Consider the following 12939-nt stretch of genomic DNA (forward strand, 5'->3'; position numbering starts at 1 on the left):
TGTCCAAACACTTCTGGAATGATGCTCTCATGTGAATTTACCTCAAGTATATAAGAGCCAAAAAGGCACTCCACAAAACCCTCCCAAAGACTAGAAAAACATTCTTACAGTCTTTCACAACAGCCCAGGCTCCTCCTGCAGTTTGTTAAGACTATATAGGGTGACTAATGGGGCCGAGGACTGGAATTCAGACAGGAAACCACAGGAGGGTCTGACTAAGTTTTCTGCCACTTCCAAGACTGTTGCCACATATGCAGATGCAGTGATGTGACTACGAAGCTGCAGTATCTCATCTACATGGTTTGTGATTTCCATGTTAATATGCTAAATGTATTCTGTTTCATAGCTCATCCTCTCCTCCCACAGCAGCTGCAATCCCGAGAGATGGAGTAGCCCAGCTCTGTAGTGATCCAGGAGACAGTGGGAGAGAACAGGGAAGGTGTTGTGTGTGTGGGATGCACACACACACACACACACACACAAAGACAGGGATTTTATTTCTCTTTCTGCCTACGGTAGCTACTCTCCACGTTCTGCACAGGGATGAGAAGTCCTAGCAGCCACTTCTTGCCAAAGACTTCTTGCAGGTTCTCCCTCCAGGGCCGGGCTCTTACCACCACTCCTTTCCGCACCTGGTACCGTGTCTGCCCACGCAGGATCAGCAGCATCTGGTGACAGCAGAAGCCAGCACAGGCCAGTCCAATCCCAAGCCAGAGGTAGAGCATGAGGATGACAAACATCTCAGAGCTAAGGAGAGCTCCTGAAGACCAGGAGGGAGGGAGGGAGGACAATAAAACAAAAAACTTAGACACACCCCACATGCAGTGTAACACAGCCCTAGGAACCAACAAACCACCTGTTTTCTCTGGCTGCAAGTGGGGAGGTAGGAACAAGACAGGCTGGTTGCTCTAACTATAATTAATTATTTCCTTCATAGTGTCTGATGCAATGGACCTGCTGCAGAAATATTAAAATCATAATGGTCTCCTGTACACTTCTCTTTTTGTTGTTAATCTGAGGATCTAGATTACAGAGACAAATTCAGCCAGAAGTAAAGCACATCTGTAAGACTCTAGCACTATTCTGAACAATGATTAATTTATTTAAGGATTTACCTGGTCATCATAGGGAATCTAAGATTTCTAGGATTTTGAAAAGACCAGTAGATCCTTCTAGCATGCCTTACTGTTTGTATTAACACAAGGCAGAAATATTTCTGATTTCTCTTTTTCTTCATCTCTACTGTGTGATTATGTGTGTGTATATATACACATACACACACACATATATATACACACATATATATATTAAAAAAGAAAAATAAATCAATAATGACTTTCCAACCTTTGAGGCAAGGCAGTTTTCATGTGAATGCAAGAAAGAAACAGAAACCTTTCTAAAATGCAATCCAAATTCCTTTTATTAGCTACTGCTAGAATACTCAAAATACTTTGAATATCTGAAGCTCCTAAATAAACTAGGTGCATTTTAGTATATATTTGTGGTGAATATATTTGAATAAAAACATTTTGTAGGACCTTTCCTCTAGAAAGATTTTAGAACTCCTTCTGGAAAATATTAGTATAACAGCAGGTGTCAGTGAGTGACCTTTCAGAGTGTAAGCAGATATAAACCCATTAATATAACATTCCCTGTGTGCCCATATGATGTTTATGCACATATTTTGTGCATATTGGTGTTTTATTAAACACCCATCTTTATACACTGGCATATTTACACAAAAGAAATTAAATGTGTGTCAATACTGGTATAAATAGCTGATCTCTTTTCACTGGTTCTTATCAGCTTTAGAAATGAAAAAGTTCTCACATGCTTCTGTTCCTCTGGAACACCATGGGCAAGCCCTACAAGTCCAATAGTGGTAGATCAGGGATTGTACGGACAATAGAGGTGTGCTGCCTAAAAGAGGTGTATGGGTGTTTCAGGTTTTAAGTTCAACAGAAGGGTCACTGGATATGCATCTCTTGCTTCCCTTATGCAGAAGGCTGGATTAGATGGTATCACTGGTTTTGCAATCTGTGAATCCCATCTTTTCCACATGGCAGTGCTGTAAGTGAGAGATTGGGGCAGGCTCTTCTGAGGATAGTTTGTAAGGACACTGACTACAGCCTCAAGCTTTCAGAGACTGTCTTCACTCTAAAAAGGTGGAGGAATCATTCAGTTTTCTTCCTAAATGCGATGTCATCTTTCCCTTCTTATTAGATCCCATTCAGGTCCGTGGGCTCCATATGCAACACAGCAAGAGAACAAGCCCCTTAGGATAATGACAAATCCTTATACCAATTCTGTCAGAATGACTTAATCTACCAGGTAGGAAGCCCAGAGCCAAATACTGGATTCTCTGTCCCTATTTTACTGGACCAGAGTGTGACAGACACTTTTTTTTCCTACAGTTGATACTGAGATGGGATATGGAAAGAGAGAGATTTTCTTTAGACCTTTTGCAAGGCACCTATAAGCTTTATTTATCTGACTTGCTGAAATTCACATTCAGGAAGTAATTACCCTTGTTTCCCCTTGGAAATATTAAGCATCTCTGAGCCATCCTTTCCAGATGCATGATTTTTTTAACCTATTCTTCAGGCTACCTACATAAAGCATTTTCTATAATTTCTGTGGTCCAATATGATGTGTTTACAGTACTGCTCTCCATTTGCCACTCATCCCCACAGTCTATTTTAGTCTTGGATTTTTTTTTGCTCTAAGTGACCCAGCTTATATTGCCATATATTGTCCATGCCAGAAAAGCATGGATTGTAGGTTGTAGTTATTGTATAAGATTGTATTGTAGGTTGTAGTTATCGACTTTGGGTCAGATTCTGAAATCCATTCTTGAGTATAGTCTGGGCAGAATGAGCCAGCTGAAAACTTTCCCAGCATGAAAGCAGAGAACACTTAGCTGACATAAGATCATCAGATTAACCCTTCATCCTCCTCTACTACTTCTGCAGTACAGTGGGAATGATGGAGAAGGAGAAAGTTTTTTCCTGTTATCACAGTCCTCTGTTTGGATCATACAACAACCCTTAAGTAATAGTTACATTAGCTGAAAAATACTGTGTGAGCAACCCTTCCAGGTAACCATTCAAGACTGTATTTTTCTTTCCTGAAATGGAGGTTCAGTGTGCTGGTAGAATCCCAGTAGGCCCTTCTTCCCAAGCAATCAAGACACCACATGCCTGTATCTTGCTGTGTGAGGCAGCAGTTCTCAGCAGAACTAGAGATTTGGTGGGAGCTGCTGGAAGCTGCTGCCTCTCAAGGGTGTTCTGGCTCTTAGCTCTGCACCCAGCCCCATTGTGTCCCACTCAATGACAGCCCACATGCTGTCTTGGCACCACAGTTGCTGTCACCAGAGCTGGGTCATTTCAGTGTCTCTGCAAATATATGCCAGGATCCACCTCTGTGCAGATGAGCCCTCAGAGTCAGAGAGAACTAATTCCTTGATAATCTCCTCCCGTATCCCTGCTCCCCCTCCCAGACTGCTGCACTGAGCAGAGCTTAGGCACAGGGGAAAATCATTCCCAGTGTTTTTAATGCTAGTAAAGCTCATGCAATATTATTTACAAAAATTCTTCTAATTGGAAAAATGATTCCATAAAAATGTCATGGCAGGATTTCATGTTTATTGTCTTTCAGTGATTACCATGACAAATCTGCAAATTTGCCAAGTAGAGAGTATTTGTTTGTTTTCAGACGGCAACCCAGCCTGGAATCTGAAAGGCAAGCCAGGGCCTCTCTGGCTCCTGTATTCCCAGCAGTGGAGCCTCCACACTCAGATTTTAATCAACACTTCTGGTGACAGTGCACAACCCAAAACAGACTCCCTTCTTACTGAGCTCAGCTGAACCTGCAAAGCTAAAATACATGGGATACCTATTTTAGTCTAGTAAAAGCTGATGTAAGTGTATGAGGCAGGAGCTGCATGGGGGGAGATGGCAATTTTCAGCAGTCACTCTCAGGGCAGAGTAACAGTCTAGGCTGTCTGCATAATCCCTTCTCTGAGGTCAGGATCTGTATAACTCTTGGGTTTGGACAGAGAAAGAATTGGGGTTGGAGAGTTTGAGGGTGTGTTGAAAGGTGAAGAGGCAAGGCTTCTTGCCCTACAAGAGCAGAGGATGACTTATGGGAGCAAAATCAGGAGAGGAAAGGACAAGTGTTGTGGAGATTTACAGAAAGGCAGGGGGAAAGGGAAAGAAGTAGAAAGAAGGGTAAGGAATGGTAACAAGGAGAAGGAGGCATTTGCTTTTGATGTGGAGCTTTTGCAAAGAGCAGCACATTTCCCCTGGTTCTCTGTGGACTTATGTCCCAGACTGGGGTCACAAGACAGGCAGCTAATCATGTCACATTAACTCCTCTCTCTGTTTCTGTTGCCTGAACCTCAATTCTCCTGTGCTGAAGATGAAAAATCTTGGTAAGTTTGCACTGCCAGGAGGCAGAAGACAGATGACATTGAAGGGAGTGAGTGGACCTGGATAAGATATACTTGCTGGGATAGGGGTATACCTGCTGCAGATTTGTAGGGTACAAAAGCCTACAGGACCTCCCCACCTCTACCTATAGGACAGGCAAAAGATCCCCCATACCTGCAGTGACATCCATTTCCTCTGTCTAATTACAACACAGGTCTGCACAACAGATAGCTCTATTCTATCACCACCAAGTTGGTTATGGGGCATTTTCCAGAGCCTAATGCATTTGGAATATAGCAATGGATGTAACCTGGAGTGTAGCGCTGCTCTGTTCTACAGCTTCTATTTCAGGTGAAGCAAAGTCTTTCAAAAAGGCTGTCTGTAGCCTCCAAAGAAGGCAAATTGCCCCTCTTGCCCATTTCCATACCACACCTCCACACAGATGGCTATCCAAGGAAGAACATGTCCCCCCATCCCAGGAGCCCTGGAGGAGGAACATGCTCCTCATCTCTGAGCAAGGAGTCCTTACCTGAGAAGAACTCGCTGATGGAGTGAGGCAGAAGAGTGAGGAAGGCCAGTGGGTCCACAAAGGACATGGAAAGTGTAGCAGAAATGTAAGCCATGCCTGCCACCAGGGAGTGAAGGCAAGCCAGGGAGGTGTAGAGGCAGAACATGATGAAGTTTCGCATGTTCCTGCTCCCGATGCAGTTCCCTGTGAAGAAACAGTGGTGGTCATGCCTCTGGGTGACTCTGGCACACAATCTACAGAAGTGAGTGCTGTACAAGCCTGAGCCAGGGGACCTGTTTCCATCCAGCCAGTCTGCCACTTCAGCTCCTTCGCCCAAGTTTAAGTCCTTGCCCAAGTCCTCGGGGGAGCTCTGGATCACAAGGACGTAGTTGCCCAGGGCATTAGCTGAGAGGAAGAGGAAGAGGGCCCCATGCAGCAGAGCAGGCGAGAAAAGTGGAGTGGTGGAAGGGTCTCTGAACATGCTGGGGATGAAGACAAAGATCTGGAGGACGAAGGTCACTAGGGAGATGCACAAGAAGTAGGCTGGAGCGACAACATTGAGTAACCTGAGAACTAGCATTGCGGATTACGTTCCTGCAGGGGAAAGCAAGGAGAGAAGGAACATCACCGCTCCGGCTGCATACTTCATTCTTCCATTTCCTGCCGGGTCCCGGCCCCGCCGCCTTCGGGAAATGCCCTCCGGGGGCCGCTCTTCCTCGCCGCCGCCCCACGGCCCCTGCCGGGCCGAGGCAAAGGGACAGCCCGTGGGCAGCGACCGCTCCCCGGTTCCCGGAGGAGACACCCCGGCCCCGGCGCCAGCCTCGGGGGAACTTGCAGCAGCGGTGCCCCGGCGGGGCTGCAGCGGCTGGAAGGGGAGAGGCGGCTCCCGCGGTGTGCTGGCGATGTGAGCACTGCTCTGTTCGCCTAGCAGAGTCTCTCTGCCAGGCAGGGTCAGTTTTGGTATTGCATGAGAGGAAAAAAGGTGGTGCTGGAGGAGGGGGGAGTGAATTGGAAAGGAGGGGTGGGAGGAGGAGAAGGGGTGGGGGGAGAGGTTGCTCTAATCCACTGCAATACGGATCAAATCCAATGCTCTAATTTATCCCTTAAAGCCACGGATCTACAGATTACCTCTATGACCACTGCCCTGTTCTGCACGAAATTAGAAAATAAACAAAACAGCTGGTCAAGTGCTGTCCGGATGCAACCTGCGGCGCTCGGCTGCCGAGCCAGGGCAGCCCCGCAGCTGCAGCCGCAGCTCTGGCCGGGCACGACGCATCCCGGCCGGACGGGCGGTCACTCCCGACCGCGGGGCTCAGCCTGCATCGTCAGGGCACAGGACAGCTCTGGGGGCCACACGCGGCGTGCGGTGGGCTGGGTGGCGGCGTGGTTGCCCCGGCACGCCGAGCACACCCACGCCTCAAGGCAGCCTCAAGGACTTTCCAGCTCCGGTGTCTGCAGAGCCCCGTCGGCCCCGGAGCCGCCTCGGCCCCGCGGCGCTGCCGGCTGCTCGCTGCCACCTTGCAGTCCCCTTGTCCCCAGGCGCGGCGGGTGCCGCCCGGTCCCGGCGTGTCTGGCGCCGGCGGAGCCGCTGCTACAGCCGGCCGTGCCGAGATCCCCAAAGCAGCCGAGCCAGAACGCAGCCCGGAGTCTGCCCTGGTCTTCTTCTCCCTCCTTCTCTTCCTCCCCCTTCCTGTTCTTTTCCTGTCCCCCCCTCTCTCTGCCCCTGCCCGGTGTTTGTCTCTCTCTGTCCTATGCCCCCTGTCTCTGCCTGTCCCTGTCTTCTTCTCTGTGCTCTTCAATCCCGGACTTCTTCTCCCTCCCTCCCTCCCTCCCTCTCTGTATCTCCCTTCCCCGTCCTGTTCTTGTCCGGTTGTCTCCCGTCCCGATCTTCCCCGTGTTCCAGCCCCCGCCCCGGCCCGTCTCCACCGTAGCTGTCCCTTCAGCACCTCCCGCCCTTTGCTGCGGGTCCTTCCACCTCCCACCGAGAGCATCCCGGCCCAATAGAAGAGAAAGGTGTTCTTGGGCCTCTGAAGTCCTGACAATTCCCACGGGGAGGGCAGAAGGAGGCAGAAGGATGGGAAGAAGCACTCTGCTGCTCCAGCCCGCAGAACACCATTCCTTCCCACAGTGTGGGTGAGGGAGGCCAGGTGAAGTTTCTGTGTGCCCCCGTGCCTCCCCAAAGCTGGCCCTGTTGGAACCAGCATTGGAGGCAAAGGCAAATGGGGGGGGGGGGGGAGGGAGGGGGTGGGAGTCGCTGCAGGTTCAAAGCCTCCCTTAACACAAGCAGGAAAGGCTTTGATCTGGGCAGGAGGTGGTGCCTGGGCAGTAGCAGTAGCCTGGTGCTGGTAGAAGTTTTGCAGACATGTGTTTGCTCTCTGACAGCTACACACCCTCACCCCCCTCTGCCCACCCACGCTCTTCTTGTGCTGTCTACACAGGCTCTGTGCACAGTTTCTCCTTCTACACACCTACGTGCTGCACCTTCCCAACTCTGATGAACAACACCCTTCTCCCTCCACAGATGAGCCACCCATGGCAGGAAGAGGGGAGAGAAAAGAGCTATTGGGCTGCAGCTATGTCCCTGGAGACAGTCAAACTCTGCACTTGACTGAAAAATGCATTTTACATAATATTAGGTCCTAGGATTTCTGGCCAGCCCCTCAACACAGACTCTGCAACTCCACAAGAGACTCTCCCTTTGCCTGAAGGTTCAGAGCAAAATGAAAATGTGCTCCATGTCTCAGTTCCTAGGGGGAGAGGACTGGAGGAAAGAGCGGCTGTGCTTGTCTCCTGCACGTGCACTAGCATGGAAGGTGATGGCAGCAGCCAAGTGTTCAAGGGTTCTTAATTAGAAATAATTTTTCTCCCAGCTAACTTTCACAGTTCAACATTTCTAAGAAAAGCAGTGGCAATAACACAAGCAAGTGCAAACCAAGCCTGTAGAACTGGATCTGCAGTGACAAACAGCTAAGAGACACCTCTGGCAGAACTGAAGGGGAAGCTGCTCAGAACGGATCTAGTTTTCACTCCCACCTCCCTCATTCTCCTGTCACGACTACCGAGAATAAAAATCCTCCAATATTCCCTCAACTCATCAGTTTAAAGTAGACAGAGCCTTGCAATAGAGATACATGACCCAGTCTAGGTTTTATCTTTAAATAATCAGACAGTGTTTTCTCCATATTTTAACGCCTTACATCAAAATAATAATAATAAAATTACAGAGAAATCTTTTCATGTCATGAAAGACTCCCAACTGAGGGGACTGCATCTCATGAAAGACATTAAGCCTGCCTGCACAGGGAACATCAAAAGCTGTAGCCAAAGCGGGGGGGGGGGGGGGGGGGGGGAAGGGAAGGGAAGGGAAGGGAAGGGAAGGGAAGGGAAGGGAAGGGAAGGGAAGGGAAGGGAAGGGAAGGGAAGGGAAGGGAAGGGAAGGGAAGGGAAGGGAAGGGAAGGGAAGGGAAGGGAAGGGAAGGGAAGGGAAGGGAAGGGAAGGGAAGGGAAGGGAAGGGAAGGGAAGGGAAGGGAAGGGAAGGGAAGGGAAAAACTGGTTTCCATTGGAATGTAAGATTGATGAGGCAGATTATTCCCCACATTCTCATTAAAATGCTCCTGCACATTGATGCTTATGATTTGTTGCTGTCAAAATAGTGGATTCATATTTTTCAACATAGCAAAAAAAAATTCTCTTTCAGTGCTGTTGTGTTGATATTATGAGCTGTTTGCAGGATGGGGAAGAAGTTGACCGGAGATGTATTTTTGTATGTATATGCATGTATATATAAGAGAGAGATGAGTAAATAAGGAGATCAGCACAGGAAGTAAGCACAAAATGGGAAAAGTAGTTAATTTGGAGCAAGCATTGAAAAGTAACAACATTTCCTGAATGAATTGGGTATTATTCTGCTGTAAAATCAACACCATGAGACAACTTGTGTATGTGACACTCAAAAATATTTTTTCCTTTTTCTTCTCTGAGTCTGGTTGTGACCCAGGAGGTGGAGTATTTCCCCATTCTGCTTTTCAACCATAGGTAAAATCACTTCACTCATACATCAAGATTTTCTTGTCTTTTGACTACAGCAAGGATTGTGCTATCTGCCTTTGTCTGGAAGAGCTTGCCAGCTGGGCATAGGAAACACATGTAAGAGCAATTTATTGTTCTCATTACCTACTGTGAAGATGTTCTCCAGAAATTAGCACAGCATACCACTGCAGTTCCTCTCTCACCCCAGCCTTGATAATTCTGAGTGTCACCACTCCACTCTTGCCTGCTGGCCAAATGTGTGCAAGGACTTTCCTTGATATGGACTCTTTCCCAGTATGTGCCTTTAGCAAGCAGGGTAAAATCCACTGACATAATCTATACAGTTGTCAGTCAGTTGGTGATTTCATCCTCTCATTCAATCATCTGGGCTACATTTGATAATGACTGGCAGATGACAGTTTTTGTAGCTTTGTGCCCAAATCTTCTAATTCTTTGTGCTCAGAGATTTCAAACAAAATAAAATAATGTTCCAGTTGATGTCATGCTCTGATACACCCTGCCCAATGACTTTGAAGGTTTCACTTTAAATTGCATCCCAAATTATGCATAATTTCTTCTGTCTCAAAATGTGCATTGCCTTAGCCCATACTATTGATTTATTGCTCAGGATACAGTCTGATGGTGATTTTTCTCTAGAATGAGTAATTTAACCTCTGCTATTTGCTGTGGCATTTTTGAAGAAATGAATGCTCTCTGTGGTGATTCAGGTGCTGCTTGATTTAAATTATTACTTAACTACAAGTTTTATGAAGTGGTTTCTGGTTTGGTTTGGTTTGGTTTAATTTTTTTTTTTCTGGGTAGTTAGCCTTCAAAAATTGAACACCCACAATGTCTGGAGAGGTTTCTTGTTTGATTACATAAAGCTGAATGGCCAGGAAAAATAACAGGGGCTGCCTAATGTCTTCAGTTTAGCAATAAAATAAATATAGCATGGCTGAGCTGCATACCTGTATGCTGACCAGCTTCAAGTCTGCCTAGGTGGAGGCAGGAATACTGAGAGCAAAAGGATGCTCAGCCCTTTACTCATTCAGCTCTGGGTTATACTACATAGGTTGTCAGGACCTGATCTCCCATAAACACAAATCTAATGCTAAACTTCCACTCACAGTGAGAAAAGACCTTCAGAAGCAAACTCAACCATCTTTCCCAATTTTCCATACCCTTGCTCCAAGTTTACCTGTCCTTTGCAGAAAAATGTCTGATAAAATCCTGAAGATCTCAGGTGATGGAGGTTCTCCACCACCTCCAGGCAATCCATTCAGCTACTGGTTATTCATTCAGAGTATTTCATGCATAATGTGGCACTCCCTTGTAGTAGTCTAATGTCTTAGTCCTTATCCCAGTGGATTCAGAGGAAGACAAATCCTTTCCTCACTGCGCTCTTTTACATACTTTAAAGTGGCTGCCATGTCTTCCCTAGATGAAGCCATCCAAGTGCTCTAATACTACCTCTTGGATTGTGTTCAAAAACCTCTGAAAGAATGAGTAAGGGTCCTGGGGTATTTTTCCAGTTGTACAAGCACCTGAGAGGAGCATTGAGCACTGAGATCAGGTAGTATGGTTTTAGGCAGCTGGGTTTTAAATTATGTAGATTTCCCATTGTGCTGCTTCAGTTGTGCTGAAGGGTTCGATGAGGAGGATGTTTATTAAAAAAGAAAGATATGGTAACATGTTTCCAAGGAGTTGAGATATCACATTGTTCATGACTCTGGTCCATGCTAGTGAGCCCATGCAATGGAGCAAGAGGCCTGTGGAAAAAATAAAAGGCTCTAAGTCATAACTTATGGTGTGCCCTGCTGTGTCAGGAAAGCTGTTGCAAAAATCAGCATTTCACTTACTTGTTGCTTGTTGATGGTGTCAGGAAACAAACTTGCAGTCAAGTAAATTTCAGTGTGTGAGAGCATAATAGCAGGAAGAGAAAATGTTGATGATAGGTGGGAAGGGATTGTTGTGGGAGGGAAGGCACTCTTGGACCCAAGCTCACGCCAGGGTTGTTACCCCTGGCTGTGGTCCACTCTCTCCTCCATCCTCCTGGCCCTGTAAATGGCCCTGAGTTCTGTCTTCACAATGGTGTGGGAATTCTTCCTCTAAGACACTCAAGATCCTTCCCTTCCTACAGCAGCCTACACCTTCTCCCTTCATCAAACCCTGCCCGTAATACTGTCTCAGCACCAGAGGAATGGCTGAATGCTGCAGTAAAACTCCCTATGGAAAAGATCCAGTAGTGAAAAGGAAAAGAAGGACAAGAGGCGTTTTGTTCCTGCAAAGCGCTGAGCATCCTCTGCAGCTGTCTGGGTGCTCTTGAATTCCCATCAGCAGGACTCAGTACCAGACATTGTATCCTGACAACAAGGTGTCATGCTGCCACTTGGTGGGACTCTTCTCCTTGCTTTCAAGATACTTTGACATCTCTAAAAATATTTGTTTCAGCTGACTGATTTGGAGCTCCTGAGCCATAATGCTCAAGCCAACTAAGCAGACCCATCACACCCAGGTGACTATCATAGAAAGCTATTGGAGCAAGGTTCCTGACATTCTGCATCATTTCCAGGCAGGACATTGCAGGAACAGAGCTCTTGAGACATCGAAAATTAAACTAATAAATGTAAATGTTGTTTATTACAAGGGAGGATTAAACCCCAAACTAACAGGCATGAATATGTGAGGATGGTCATCCAAGGCAATCTTCTGTCAGTAGAAGCAGCTACTGCTCCAGAAATTGTGCACTGCCTTTTTTCACAGGTGTGGCATCTTCCTTCTCACCCCCAGCTGGCTGCCCAACTCTCATCTGCCATCACTGTGTGCTTTGAGCATTGTGTCAAATTTATACTGGGCATATCAAGATGCAGGAGCCCTGGTCTTCCTTTCTGCTTGTGAAGTGTCAAGCACACCTAGGGAATCCTATAAATAATAAGTAACAATAACACATGCACATATTCATAACCAAGTCATTGTTTAAGTAGTGAATATTCAGCACACACCAGATGGTTCTTCTTTCACTGCCTCCAAAATGGAAATGACCAGTTGCTAAAGATAAAATATTCCTTCCCTCTGCTGCTTCCCTAGGGCTCCTACTTGTTGTTCTCCTGTAGAACTGCTACTCCCTAGAGAAAAAAGCCTTTCAGCCTTGGAAACATTGAAATCAGATTTGAAATATGAAATGTTTCAGCAGAAGCTGCAGATAAATGAACACAGTGTTAAATCAGTTCCAGAAAATAGACTTGGATTAATCCTCCTGCCTGATGCAGCATTGCTCTGGGAGAAGCAATCTCTCTCCCCGCTGTCACATGGCTGCTGCCTCTGCTATCAAGATGTCCCTCCACTGGGTCTGTTAGAGCATCTCCTAAATTATTTTTGCTCTTCAAAAATGCTAGCTAGCAGCCAGTGTACTACATGAATTGCACACGACCACTACCCAGCCACACTGCAAGCAGCAATGATTTTAACTGACTGATTTTAACTGCTGTTACATGGAGGGCCAGACTCTGCCTGCTTCATTTCCACCCATCCCAGGGGCTGCAGTTTTCATTTATAATCTCTTACATAAGATGCACTAACAGCACTGGGAGCAGAGACCATGCCCTCACCCACTCAATGCCAAGTCAAACCATCTTGCTTCTCACCTTTCTTTGTCCCCACGTGCAACATGTAAGTTTGCCCAGCTCCCTTGAAAGAGATGGTCCCATCCCATCCCATCCCATCCCATCCCATCCCATCCCATCCCATCCCATCCCATCCCATCCCATCCCATCCCATCCCATCCCATCCCATCCTTCTGTATAAAAGACACCGGGCTCAAACCGTGGCAGATTTAGGAGGACTTAACCCAGATTTAGGAGATCCAGGCACTTCACTTTCCAAGCACACATTTAAGCCCCAGATTTGGTGCAGAAGAAGGGCCATTATCTCTGCCAGTCAGGTGCCCACATGGAAGAGATTCCCACAGTGAT

The 12939-nt window shown here is 46.9% G+C and overlaps 1 protein-coding gene across 1 annotated transcript; it reads right to left on the reverse strand.

The window, feature by feature from the left end:
* Window positions 1-494: 494 nt before the first annotated feature.
* Window positions 495-5518, reverse strand: ZDHHC22 (zinc finger DHHC-type palmitoyltransferase 22). The gene is made up of 2 exons (XM_062495694.1): window positions 4960-5518; window positions 495-760 (listed from the first exon to the last, which is right to left on the reverse strand). Exons 1-2 carry the CDS (start codon window positions 5516-5518, stop codon window positions 495-497), a joined length of 825 nt encoding a protein of 274 aa, XP_062351678.1.
* Window positions 5519-12939: the final 7421 nt, after the last annotated feature.

Source organism: Cinclus cinclus, chromosome 6 (assembly GCF_963662255.1).
Source record: "Cinclus cinclus chromosome 6, bCinCin1.1, whole genome shotgun sequence".
Classification (NCBI taxonomy): Eukaryota; Metazoa; Chordata; class Aves; order Passeriformes; family Cinclidae; genus Cinclus; species Cinclus cinclus.

Bases quoted from the DNA above. Each gene is read 5' to 3' on its own strand.
- ZDHHC22 (XM_062495694.1), bottom strand. From the start codon at position 5,518: ATGCTAGTTCTCAGGTTACTCAATGTTGTCGCTCCAGCCTACTTCTTG. The intron at 761-4,959 runs GTAAGGACTCCT...CCTGGTCTTCAG, and splicing joins CATCAGCGAGTTCTTCTCAG to GAGCTCTCCTTAGCTCTGAG.